The sequence below is a fragment of the Rosa chinensis genome, chromosome 7 (genome assembly GCF_002994745.2).
Source record: "Rosa chinensis cultivar Old Blush chromosome 7, RchiOBHm-V2, whole genome shotgun sequence".
In the NCBI taxonomy this organism is placed as follows: domain Eukaryota; kingdom Viridiplantae; phylum Streptophyta; class Magnoliopsida; order Rosales; family Rosaceae; genus Rosa; species Rosa chinensis.
The window spans coordinates 37,500,098-37,514,191 of record NC_037094.1 but is presented as its reverse complement, the minus strand read 5'-3'; the positions used below and the strand labels follow the sequence as shown (position 1 = coordinate 37,514,191).

General features: G+C 37.2%; 1 protein-coding gene and 1 pseudogene across 1 annotated transcript; one reads left to right on the top strand and one right to left on the bottom strand.

Annotated features, from left to right (window-relative positions):
• Positions 1-10,283: 10,283 nt before the first annotated feature.
• LOC112177872 (protein POLYCHOME) lies at positions 10,284-11,407 on the bottom strand. The gene is made up of 3 exons (XM_024316113.2): positions 11,357-11,407; positions 10,708-10,971; positions 10,284-10,397 (listed from the first exon to the last, which is right to left on the bottom strand). The coding sequence occupies exons 1-3, from the start codon at positions 11,405-11,407 to the stop codon at positions 10,302-10,304; spliced, it is 411 nt and encodes a 136-aa protein (XP_024171881.1). The 3' UTR covers positions 10,284-10,301.
• An 8-nt stretch (positions 11,408-11,415) lies between these two features.
• LOC112178775 lies at positions 11,416-12,873 on the top strand (annotated as a pseudogene).
• The last annotated feature ends 1,221 nt before the right edge of the window (positions 12,874-14,094 follow it).

The following is a 14,094-nucleotide window of genomic DNA, read 5'->3' as shown; positions in this document are numbered from 1 at the left end:
GAAAGTGACGTTGTAAAGATAGATCAAACCTGCATCTAGATGTTAATTTCCCCAACAGTTATCAATAGTTTTACAGTATTTAGCTTACTTTGTCTATGTTCTAAGGATCACAGTCCTTCTCAGGTTCCACATATATCCTCTGCCTTTACTTCTTATTCACCATCCTGCAGCAGGATTTGGTTCAAAGATCTATGTCAACGGCGTTGAGATAACCTCAAACACTTCTAGCTGGAGCAGCCCCACTCTTACTGGTTACCTGTAAGGATGAGAATTTTGGTCGCTTGGAAAGAATTACTAGATTACTGGTATTGACTGACAATATAATCCAACAAGCACATAATAGCATCACCTGGGTCAGGTAACTTGCCCATCATGCAAAGGGTTGAGCGCTAAAAATGACAAGCAGGAAGAGAAGATATTCAAAGCTGATAATAAAGGTAACCCCAAAGCCAATTTGGACTAAGAGTTTAGTGAATGTACTAATAGATGATGCAAATTTATATCTGTATGTTTATCACTTTATCTAATGTGATTGACGGTAAAGTGTGATCATTAAAGTGTTCAGCACAACTCATTTATGAAAGCACTCTTAGTGTGTCATTGACGGTAAAGAAAATTACCAGCAAATGAAGAAACAAATATACCTCCCTCTAAGCCCAAAACCAATTGAAAAGAAAAAAAATTGCAAAAAGAAAATCACATACCAGTCAACTAAATGTCCTTGTCAGGTTCAATATCTTCTGCCTCAACTTCTTCTTAGTCACTATCCTGCAGCAGGAATTTGTTCAAAGATTATAGTGAAAGATTAAAGTGAATTAAGTAATTTGATCAAGAAAGATATCCAAGATCAATATATGCAGTCATAAATACACAAGCTGAGCCTAATACTGAAAGTAGGTGAATTTCAATACTTGATTTCAGAGAAGTATTCAATTTTATAGTTGCCAGTAGTTTAACAATATTCAGATAACTTTGTCTATGTTCTGAAGGCTCGTAATGTTAGTCTTTTTAGTTCTGCATTCCTTACTTTTTTCATATGGATCTCTACCTGGAACAAAAACAAACATATAAAGCAATAATATTTTATAGATATGATACAACCAATTATAGTTTTAAGTAAAAGAACAGCATTCTTAATACCATTGAAAATGTAGCAATAGATGAATTTACACGATAATAACTATAAAAGTATTACCATTTGTGAGCTTCATTAACTTAAAATGTACTAACAAACATCTGTTGCTAGACTATAATGGTATCATAACATCACTTCCGTATTATATCTTTCCAGGTAATAGGCAACAAGCTCAATCTTGTTTGAACTTAGAGAGTTTATCGACTAATAATGATGCAGACTTATTTGTATATCTTTCTAATGTGCCTTTAAGAAAACTTAATGTATGATTCTTAGTGTTTACTACAACTCATATGAAAGTATTCTTAATGTGTAATGTACAGTATAGAAAATCATAAAACTAGCAAGGAAAAAGCAGAAGAAACAAATATACCTTTAAGACCCAAACGCAAATGCAACAAATGGGAGACCTGCAAATATAACTCAAAACGAAGACCTTTGCAACCTACAAATTTGATCGAAGCCTGGTACCCATTCAATTTCTTGACAGAATCACATTCAAAAACCAAAGAACTAACCAAAATCAACTCCAATTTACCGAAAATAGACTGCAAACATATACCAAAAAGCAAAAAATACCTAACGAGGGACAAGATTTCGATTGCTAAACAGAAATCGAGTGCGACAAGCAACTGATTGCTAAGCAAGATGTCGAGAGAGCACATGAGATTGGAGGAGGTATTTGGGGCTGAGGGCTAAGGTTTTTTGATTTGGGTACGGATTTTGGGCCAAGATTGGTTTAATAGGAAATGAAGCAGGATGTGAGAGGCTGAGAGAGAAGGATGACGAAACGGATGGCGAAGGTACGATTCAGATTTGGTTGTTTGGTGTTTGGTATGTTTTTCGATCTGGTTTTTTAGGGTGGCTAGACTGGAGGAGAGATGAGGAAGTAAAAGATAGAGAGAAGAAAAAAAAAAAAAAACAAATAATCTGAGCGCCAAAGATCCCGCCCGATCAATGCAAGGAAATGAAAAGTTTATACAACAACTTTATACTTTTTCTTATTTTAGTTACCCAAATGCAAAGACTTTATGCATTCCTTGCATATCCTTCAAACCAAAAGCAAAGACTTGTATAATTCTTTGTATAACCTAACCAAATGCAACGAATTTTCAAGTCCTTGCAAATCAATTCGTTGTGTTAGCCCAAATTTCTCGTAGTGCCATGAGAAAAATTGTATGTATATGTAGTGAGAAAAAAAAAATTGAAACCGAAGGAAAAAAAATAAAGTGTACAACAAAAGAAAAAAAAATTGTAATGTTTTATGAATTTTAGTTCCCCATACTTTATGGATTTGAAGTTTGCTTTGAAGTGAAGGTCTATTATCGAAAAATTTGGTCTTTGTCCAATTCACAAGTGTTCAAAGAAGTTGAGGCCCAACATGGTGACATTAGGCACTTTATAATGCCTTTATGGAGTACATGGCGTTTTGCATGTCTTGGTAGATTCGAAGAAGTCTCTCTACATCAACAAGAGCTCTACTAGGTTTTTAGGATACTTTGTGATTCTCTTATCCCTTCGTTTCTATTAACCTTAAGTCTTGGCCCCATTACAACCCTTTTAGATCACACAGCCTTTGATCTGTGGAGATGAGTTATAATTGTTGAACCTATGACTTGGGTCTATTTGGCAAGTGATTGATATCTTTCATGAGATTGTTTGAAAAAAAATTATATATATATATATATATATATATATATGTGTGTGTGTGTGTGTGTGTGTGTGTGTGAGCTTTTCGTTAAATATTCAACGTGTTATCCAAATTTTGGGCAAGCAGATGAAGAATAATGAGTTAATTACTGTTTACTCCCCATACTTATAGAGTTTGATCGTTTCAGTTCCTGACCTTTGAATTTCACCTAAAAAGTCATTGAACTCCCAACTTCCTCCCAATTGGTCCCTGCCGTCAAAATTGTCTGTTAAATTGTTGGAAATGTCTATTATGCCCTCACTTCATTTTTAAAAAATTTTTTTTTTCTCTTTCTTTTTCTTTTTTTTTCATTTCAACTCTTCTTCTTCCAGCTCTCTCTCCTCCTGTTTATCTCGTATTCTTCTTCCAAAAACTAACCTAGCTCTATCTCCATCTCCAGATATTCTTCTTCTAAAAACAATTCCAGCTCTCACTCCATCTCAAATTCGAATCCGATCACCGAGCCCCGTACCCTCATTCTCTCTATTCATCTCCATCTCTTCTTCTTCTTCTCTGGGAGAGTCTCGACCTTTCTCTCACAAATTCTTATCCCTATTCACACAATCCAAGTTGCTTGCTGCCTCGAATTTGACAGAGATGGAGACCCGCGAGTTCCCAAAATTATCTGGCAGATTGAACCTGACCCATTTATGTTTCCCTAGTGGCAGCCACATCCAACCTCTCGGGGTCCTCGCGAGCCATACCTTCTGGAGAGGACTTCTATTACTACTACAATTTCGACGAATTCAAAGTCCCAATCGAAGAAATGGCAAAGCAATCTCAGTTGATGCTCCCATTGATTGAGTCGTCGGCAAGCCTCAGTTTTTTCCCGCAGGATTTGGATTTGGAGGATACCTGCGATTGGCTGGTTAATGTCAACGACAAGGTCCTGGAGAGGGTGGACATGTCGGTGGACGAGTTTAAGAGGAGCAGCAGTAGCAAGGAGAAGGAAGACGAGGGTTCCAGTTGGTGTGTGGAAAGAAGAAGAAGAAAGGGGATCAGAGTAATCCGAACTTGTCCAAGGACAACAAGACTAGCATTGATTAGGTCTTTGGAGGCTGAGGGGTTGGCGGAGGTGGTGGCAGTAGCGGCGGTGTTAGGGCTCGGGGTTTTCAACAAGAAGGTAGATCAGGTGTGGTTCGATTCTAGTCAGGATGTGTCGATTTCGTTGATTGGGGTTCTGAACCGATTGTTATTGAATTAGGGTTTGATTGATTGTGTGTGGGTGTTGCCAAATGTGGCCAATAATAGAGCCTGCAAATATTGAAGAATAATCCCTACCGTATTGGATAATCTGGTGATAGCACCATCTTATCTTATTTGTGCATTTTCAGGGAAAGATGGATCATCTTTTTATAAGAGAACCAATAATTCAACGTGTTATCCAAATTTTGGGCAAGCAGATGAAGATTTTTCAAATTTTGGGCAACCGGATGAAGAATTTTCAAATCTTGGGCAAGTGCGAATGAAAAATATCTAAATTTTGGGCAAGCGGATGAATTTGGTTAAAGAGGAAAATAAAAAAGATGCGAAATTTATATTTTAGACTATTTAATGATTTTTTTTTGTAGTGTAAACTTTTTTATTTTGGTTATATAGGAGGAGGAAACTCATTTCCTCCCCCTCCCTTGCTAATCCACGGGCTTTCGTGTACATTTTTTTTTTTGAAGGGGTAGTTTTCTTCTTAATCTAGTGAATTTAATTTTTCTAAAAAGAAAACAAAATATCCAATTTCTCCTCAAAAAAAAAAAAAACAAAATATCCAATTTTTCTAAAAAGAAAACAGAATATCCAGCTGGCATCCATCTGGCATGCTAGCTGGCTCATTGATGCTTACCTATATATTCTGAGGAGAGAGAATCTCCTCCACTTCTCACAATTCTCACCCTCTCTCTGACCCTCTCTAAGTTTCTCCGACCCATTTCTGCATTGCTTTTCTGTGCCCTATGATATCTGCTTGCGTCATGAGTAAGGTTGATGACGGGTCGTCTCCAATCGGGTCGGAGTCTTATCAGACTCCGTCTCCGTTTAATCGGACCAATTCGTCGATTTGCTTCCCACCGCGCAGAGCTGCTGCCCCTGCCCTAAAATCCCAACCCGGATTTCTCGATGACGTGGCCGTCAATCTTAGTAGGGTTTTCGTACTCTCTGTCCTAGCCTAGATTCCGAGTTTGTTCTCGAGGCCCTCAGGACAGAACGCGAAAAATTAGCAAAAGAATTGCAACGCCAGAAGATCCGTACTCTAATGTCCATGCGGTGATCTTCTGGCTTACATTTTCTATTTTTGATTTTTTGATTTTTTTTCTTTCTATTTCTTAATCCTTCTTTGTGTTTGGGGTATGTGTTGGGTATGTGTTTTTCTTAATCCTTCTTTGTGTTTGGGGTATGTGTTTTTGCAGGTTACTAACCCAACAACGATCCAATTGAACATGTAATAATCGAAATTACAATTACCAATTTAAGTGTTCTTATTTAATTGATTGCCGGTACTCCGGTATGTATTGGCACGCGGATGAAGATTTTTCAAATTTTGGGCAAACGGATGAAGATTTTTCAAATTTTGGGCCAACGGATAAAGAATTTTCAAAATCTTCATCCTAAACCCTAGAGAACTAATAATTCAACGTCTTATCCAAGTTTTGGGCAAGCGGATGAAGATTTTTCAAATTTTGGGCAAACAGATGAAGATTTTTCAATTTTTGGGCCAACGGATAAAAAAATTTCAAAATCTTCATCCTAAACCCTAGAGAACTAATAATTCAACGTTTTATCCAAGTTTTGGGCAAGCGGATGAAGATTTTTCAAATTTTTGGCAAACGGATGAAGATTTGTCAAATTTTGGGCAACCAGATAAAGAATTTTCAAAATCTTCATCCTAAACCCTAGAGAACCAATAATTCAATGTGTTATCCAAGTTTTGGGCAAGCGGATGAAATTTTTTTCAAATTTTGGGCAAGTGGATGAAGAATTGTTAAATTTTGGGCAAACGGATGAAGAATTTTTAAATTTTGGGCAAGCAGATGAAGAATTTTCAAATTTTGGGCAAACGGATGAAGAATTTTCAAATTTTGGGCAAATGGATGAAGATTTTTCAAATTTTGGGCAAACAGATGAAGAATTTTCAAATTTTGGGCAAGAATATTTAAATTTTGGGCAAGCGGATAAAGAATATTTAAATTTTGGACAAGCGGATGAAGAATAATCCTTGTCTTATTGGAGAACCTAGTGTTGGGAAGACTGCAATTGCCAAAGGTCTCGCTCAACGAATTACAAGCCCAGGTGTACCAAAAACACTAAGGCCCCGTTTGGTTAGCATGAATGTCAAAATAGGAAAAGGATTTATTTTCCTTTCCAGACTGATATGGAATGGAATATGCTTTGGTACTTCCATGTGGGTGTTTGGAACATTATTAGAAATTAAATTCTGAAATTAATTTTTCATTCCTATTGTAGTGTTTGGTAAGTCATAAGAATGAATTATAAAATTATAATATTCAATAATGCCCTTTTACTAATTAAAGTAAGGATATGACATCAATTTATATGGAATATTTGTGGGGAAATATAAAAATTTTAGACGAATAATTAATTAATTTTGCCTTTGACAGTGGGAAATGGAATTAGAATAGCACTCCTGACTAGGCAATTCTATCCAGGCTTTATGATGGAGTCACTTTCTAGTCAGATCTCATTTTTTATTTCCTTTCCAATCTCTAATTACAACCAAACTGCACTGCACATGTGAATGGAAAATGAATTTAATTTCCATTCCATACCATGATTTACTGCCATCCAAACGATGCCTTACTGCCATCCAAACGATGCCTTACTGTTTGACTCCGCAATTACTGGTTGCATTAGGGACTTCCATATTTAATTTAAGTCTTTTGTTATCAAAAAAACAGAAGAAAAGGCAATAGAACCTCTTCTTCCAACTTAGACAGATCCTACACTTAGACAAACACCACCAATTAAGAGCTTCAATGCGACCTAACATCAATAGAACACCTCACTCCTCATGGAAAAGTCATCATGTACCTATCTTCTACTGAAGTTAGATTTGAGGCATAGGTGCAGTAATATTGGCATGAAAAGGCACTAAAGGCACCATAGTCTGAGAAGCTTTGATATGCTTATGAAACCTTAACTATACACTGAGCGCTTAAGCCGCCCTAAACACCAACTCCATAGGTTCCTCTACAAGCAACGCCAGACCCGTACATGACAAACCCACATGAGTGATCAGTCGCATCTTGAACATCTCCCCATGAGATTCTCAAACCTAAAGGTAGAATTGAGCATGAGGCCGTCCTCCAAAATGAAGCAACACTTGAGAAGAAAGCGGTTATCCAATATCAACAACTATCTGGACTGAATGTTCTAAAAATTGCTGGTGATAGGTAGGCGGTGCGGAAGGGCGTAATGCCTAATTGCTCAGGCAGGCCCAGAGGCGGAACCAAAAATTGATATAAGGTGGGTCTTTAAAATTTAAATAAATAAATAAAATTAGTTTTCGAAATATATACCAAATTTTTAATAAAAAATAGTAAGTGCGTCTTATATATTAAGCTAGTTCTTGTTAACATTATTCAATTTTTGAAACTGTCAATACTATCCTTTTTTAATAGGTCTTTATTTATTAAAAAAAAAATCTTATATACAAAGGCTAAGATGGTAAATTACAAAATATTAGAAAAAGAGAATAGCAAAAGGCATAGCAAAATGGAGTTGCAACTCCTCTCGACTGGAATTGCAGTTGGAAAAAAGAAAATAGTTTATCCCACAAAAAATTATTTAAAAAATTAAATAATTATTCTTAAATGAATAGAAAATAAAATAAAACCAATTTCTACATGCGTAAGCGTTTGTTAAAAGGCTAGTATTTTACAAATTAAATTTATAGTTTTCAGATGTTATGACAATCTTATAAAATTATAAGGAAGAAGTATAGTTCTAAAGTGTGGCTATTGTCACCCCACTATTTTCTTAGTTCACCCTACAAATATTTGAATTACTGAAAGACTGTATTACCCAAGTGCAAAATGACTAATAAATACACTAATTTTCTAAAATCCAAATCTGTAAGGAAAACTATATACATAACCAATTAATTAAATTCAAAGACTGCTTAATTTCTCATTGGATAACATTAATCTTCATATTTTCCACCCAAATTTGATTTTTTTTTTTTGTCTTTTTGTTGCCTCCTCATCGTTAATTCATTATTCAATTCACATGATCATTAGTGTTAATTTCATCAAAATCTTTGCAATACCCTTTGTGAACACTGAAAGTAAACCGGCCAGATCCGAGGAGCGACCATAGAAATGTAAATTGAAATTTAAAATAACACAAAATACATTTTCAGAAATCGTCGAAATTAAAACATTTGAAATAGCAAAACTTTAACAAAAAGAAACTCACTCGCTCTAATCTTGTAATCCTTTTCAGAGTCTCACAATCGTAAATGTCGTCTAGTTTAAATTGTTTAATCATACCAGCTCGAAAGGCAAATTTTGAAAAATAAAAAATTTAAATAATCTTGGAAAGCTATAAGACTTTAATGTAAGAGAAATCCAAGAAAAAATAGCTTGAAATTATTTTTTTTATCTAAAATACAAAATTGAAATTTTGAGATCTCACACTCTGTAATCCAAATATCATGAAATAGTGAAAATACTCTTAAGAACTTTGGTTTCACTGTTTTCGAAACCACTAACACTGACTTCTTTGACTAACTGAACTAATGATAGCTTTGGTCAAATCCAACGTAGAACTGGTCTAAATCCGACCAAACTAGCCTATAGTAGGCCAGATCCATCAACCTTACCTATACTCAGCTAGATCTGGCTAGATCATGACTAGATCCGGTAGATCTACATGATATTTTTAGTTGAATAGATACTCTAGCCAGATTCTAAAAGTAAATCATTTCATTCCAGTATCATCAACAAACAAAACCTTAATACATAATTTTAAATAGTAAAAAAGAAATATTTGAACCATATATTATGTGTTAAGAATCTAGAAATAAATCGCCCATGAGAGAAGTATACACATATGATATTAGAAAGTAAAACTCTAGATTCATCCAAGTTATAGATAAATTTGAATTGTAATACTTCGAAATGCAACTGAATACAAAAGAAGAGTTAAACCAGTTTTACCTAATTTTTTTGATGGCTGAAATCCAGTAGAAGACTAGGCTATGATGATTGAGATTCGAAACTTCTTGCCTCCATTAGTGAGTGACATATCTAAAAGAAAAAATAAAATGGACATGTTTAAGAGCTGGAAACAAGCAAGATAAGAATTGAAAGATCAGGGTTGGTACAAGAGTGCGGTTGAAGGGCTCTGTTATATAGTGAAACAGGAAAGAGGACATTTAGGGTTAGAAGGGCATAATTGTAATTATATTTAGACACGTGTCAAAAAATCGTGGGAGCATCGCTTCGTAATTGTCATCTTTGCCGTTTCCATGAACATGACCCCAAATCGGTTACATATTTGGGGTTATACATGCTTTCAAATATGTCCATTTCTTCTCCACCAAAGCGATTGAAGGCTAGAATGAAGGTGCTCTTATTGCTTCTCATCCGAGTGATATTGAAGGTTGGGCAACATTTGCTTTTCGTTCTTAATCTTTCAAATTATTTGGAAGAGAAAGATTGGGTTTCCTAATAATCCAGCCACACTTTTTAGGGGTCCTAGATCAAAAAGGGTAACTGACCATTGACTTTTGGGGATTCCAAATGCAGCCAAGGATTTTCATCAAGTACACACCTAACCTTTGGAAATACTGGGTTTCAGGCAGCAGATGGAAACTATCTGCCTCATGTTGCCAGGGCCTACCCTACATAGCTCAGGATACTATCAGCATTCTGCTAGTGAAATATAAAACATTGGACAAGAACAGCATAAAGGGAGATGATCCAAAAAATGAAAGCACACCACATATTCTACAAGCTGATTTCTTCAGAAGTCCTTGCTTCCACAACTATCAGCGTTAGAAAAGGATCCAAACAAATGCTACAAAAGTGGAGTCCTTGCCATACAGCCTTTATATACATTTCCCCAGAATTATCGACTACAATACAGACTATATTGTTCAACTAAAGTAGAGGTCATATGGCCTGATGCATCAAAGAATGATGCAACGAAACTCAACCATAGTTACTACCCTAAACTAACTCCAAAAAAAATGAACTTCGGCAGTGATGATGACCCTAATTCTAAAGACACCTTAGCGAGATGTGAAGTGCAGTCAGCAAAAGATAAGTTGGCCTGAACCAAGATGGTATCACCGGAAGGTGATAATTTCACTACCATTATCATCAGAGGGTGATGGCTTCACTGCACATTATCACCAGAAGGTGTTTATGGTCATCAGTACATAGGGTAGAAAATGTATCACCAGAAGGACAGAAGGTGATAACTTTCACTGTAGACGGTCTTCTGTCCAAACTACTTTTCTCCTCAACGCATTGACATCAAAGTTCGAACCTTTCTTTCCCTCTCTGCCTTCTTAGCACTCGGGGTCCTCTTCAGCCTCTGAAGTTCTTCCAACACCACCTTTGTCAGGACCCACCCCGGAATTACCCCCCTAACTCCAAGATGGACCTGCGGGGCCCACTTTTCGGTCCTCTAGGCAATGAATCTGAGTAAAGACTAAAGACCCTCCCCATTTTATTCAGCCAATTTTGAGCATCCATAGCATCCGGAGCATGGGAGAAGCTATAAGCTCCATGCCCCGGATGCTCAAAATTGGCTGAATAAAATGGAGAGGATCTTTACTCAGATTCATTGCCCAGAGGATTGAAAAGTGGGCCCCGCAGGTCCATCTTGGAGTTAGGGGGGTAATTCCGGGGTGGGTCCTGACAACCTTCTCAACTTTGTCAATTGAGTTCAGTAGCTTCTTCTGTGGTGTAACGAACTCTCCCTCATCAGGCTGATTAGCCACCTCTAGCAGAATTTTGTGCACTTTAAGAACAGAACTAGGTGGGCAAGGTCTCTTCTTAATGGTTGAAGGAGTAGCAGCGAGAACTTGATGCTCAGGAGAAGCATCCTGAACTTGTAGAGATGGAAATTGATCCTCTGCAGTTTCGCCATTCTCCTCACCCAAGCGAGCTCTTCTCCTCTCAATGGCCTGAATAGAAAGTACATAGTGCAAGGCACTTATTAAACATACGCTATAGATCCATAGTGGCTGGTAATAAATCATATTATGGAAATAAATAAGAGATGCTAGTTTCGTAAATGAAAACACAGAGTGATAGAACCAAAACGTATGTTTCGTAAACACAGTGCAGTTATGAACCAAATAAATAGTGTTGAAACATAAAACTTGACCAAGTTTTTCATGTCCCGTTGGAAATATTTATATAGAGAGAAAATGCCAGACGAAGGAATGGCATTAAAGAGAGGCATATACAAAAATAGAGTGAACTTTACTCCAAAATAGCGTTACTTGTTTTACAACTAAACAACAGCACTAGAGGCAAGTTCGATAATGAAGGTATGTGATTATGAACCATATAAGTGACACTAGTTTCATAACAAGACTGCAAAGAGAGGAAGGCCATCACCTCCTGCCGTCCTGCGGGTTTAGGGCTTGCAAGGAGCAGAATGAGGACACCCAGAGCCGAGTCCTATTGCGAAGGCGTAATGGAATCGCCTGCCCATGTTAATCGTACTGCGTTTGTATGGCTGCACTCTCACAGCCGAGTCCTATTGCGGCACGTGGGAAATGATAGATGCAATTGTGGGATGCCACGCGGATCCTAGGGGAAATGACTGAACTAGCCTTGATTCTTTGAGCCCTTATACGCTTTGGCTGGAATTTGCGGAGGACGGTGTGTGTTGATGGCTTCGCAGATTCTGGCTGAGGCGGCAAGCGGTGAGCTGGACGGATGCGGCGGCTGCTAGAGCAGCGCCAGCGGTCGTATCTGAAGCTCGGGGTTAAGGCGCGTGGCTGCAACGGCTTGTCGTACACTCTCAATTACGCAGGTGAGGCTTGCCGAATGCCGGTCCGATCATGATCGGTGATTTTCTGTGCTTGGATTTTGTTTCTGGTGATTCTGGTGTTCATAGTTTCGTTAATTTCTGTTTGATGTGTAGATGATAAGGGAAAGTTCGATGAGTTGGTTGAAGATATTGATCGATCCAAAGGCTCTGATGCATGTTATTGGAACCAAGATGGATTTTGTGGATGACAAACTCAGGTTAGCCTCCCCTCCTCAATTCATTTGGGGTTGATTGAAATTGAGAAAAACGAGAAATGATCACCTGTGATTTTAGTTTTGGGATTTCAGGTTCGTTTATTCTTCAGAATTAAGAAATTGTGCTCATGGTTTATTCTTCAGAATTAAGAAATTGTGCTGATGGGATTTCAGGTTCGTTTATTCTTCAGAAGAAAGATGGACTTTACTAGTTATTCTGATGGTTTAGACCACATAAATTATGGATGTTATTGGGACGTTGACTAGTCTGAATTAAAAAGGAGGTGGACCAATTCCTTGTTGGTTTGATGAAAACTTTTTAATTTTAACTGCTATTTTCCATCTCTTGACCAGGCGATTGCACTTCAATTTAGTTAATCAACATAAATTTTTGCTCCAGTTATATTTTCCCTTCCTTGTTTGCTCACACTCAAGTTTACGTTTTGGCAGGTCTGAGTTTATATTTATCAATCCCAACTCAAAAGGACAATGCGGCTGTGGTGAATCTTTTATGACAACAGGTAGTACTGGAGCTACAAAGCAAAGCAGCCCCTAAGCAATTATGGCATACTTGTGATGAGCCAAGACTTCTACTAACAATTTTTGTGCTGGCGGTGGTGTGTCATTTATAGCAATCACTGCTGACATGGGTTTCAAGTTCATCTTCTCTGTAAAGCTGATTCCAGATAATGTTGTATACGTGTAGTTTCTGTGCTTGTTGAACTGTATGAACTTTTGTAATGGTACATGTTAAAGCTGCCGACTGTTGGAGTTGGGGCAGTGAAAAGAAGTTGTCATGGGAATCAATAAAGCTCTCCTTGCTAAGTTTATGTTTTCTTCTTTTTAAAAAAAAAAAAAAAATGTTTATGTTCTCTTTATTTAGGTGGATCTCTCTTGTGAGAAAGATGAGCATGCCCTCACATGGAACTTTAAAACACTTGTATGCCATTGCATGAGGCATAGTTCCAAACTGGACTTTGTCCTTGGTACTAAGGACGACATTATAACTAATTACCTATACTAAAGCGCTATCTCCCCGTGAACAGTACCGGCCATATTGATTTATTTATTTGCTCTGATTTTTTGTTTTATTACGTCTATGCCATGGTGATGTGTCGAAGGATCGAGAGAGCCAGGGTCACAGGGTGTTTCTTCGTGTCGCACAAAGAGAGAGAGAGGGGTGATATTCGGGAAATATGAGATTTCATCTTATCATCTCAAGACTGAGCAGATAGATACACAGCGAGAAGTGGGAGAGGGATCTGTGTCTTGATTACCGCCCCAAATTTCTAGTTGTTAGGTTTTGATTCAGCCCCAAATTTCTGAAGATCATCTTTCAAATTTTGCAGGTATGACCAATCAAAATGGAGGTGGGCTGACAGCAGAGGGGTTTTTATTTTGAGAGGTATTTTGCTTGGTTTCTTCAAAAAAATTTATTTAAATCAGCGTAAATCTTCTTATCTTACTGATTAGGGGTTGGGCTCTGCGATTGCTTTTGTTGGTGATGAAGACCTTGCTGAGAATGTTTTTGATTTGATGTATGCTTTCTTATTTTTCAGTTATGTGCAATCTTATTTGATTGTAAAGCAATCTTCTTGGGTATGATCCAAATACATGTCATTGCCGTATGGTTTTAGTATACACTAATCTCCATCCCGTACTTGGCTTACTTTAAGATTGGGTTAATTAGCTTCCTAATGTCTTAAAGTTGGAAAATTTTAAACCTTGAGATGCTTTTTCTTCTTTGCCTCTGGCAGCAAACAAATAAAGCATTTTTTGTTTTCTGTTTTGAAAAGATGGCATTAATTTGTACTGCTCCGGAGCTTAGTCATGATTGTTTTGGTTTGGTTAGGATCAGGGAGCAGTGGGAAGTTTGAAATGCAATTAGCTCCATTGGTTTATGGTTGTGTCCTGAATTATTTCTGAATCTTTGGTAGAATCAGAGAAGCTTTGGAACATATTCGCAAGCTCAAGAATAAAGAGGTTATGCTTCTTCCCAAGTATTTTGAGACTTTGGTGAAAGGACTGTGTAGGCCTAATAGATTTGCAGA

Coding starts and splice junctions, on each gene's coding strand:
- LOC112177872 (XM_024316113.2), bottom strand. CDS start 11,407: ATGGCCTTCCTCTCTTTGCAGTCTTGTTATGAAACTAGTGTCACTTAT. Junction 10,972..11,356: donor AAACTAGTGTCACTTATATG/GTTCATAATCAC, acceptor CTTTCTATTCAG/GCCATTGAGAGGAGAAGAGC. Junction 10,398..10,707: donor CAATTGACAAAGTTGAGAAG/GTTGTCAGGACC, acceptor GTCCTGACAAAG/GTGGTGTTGGAAGAACTTCA.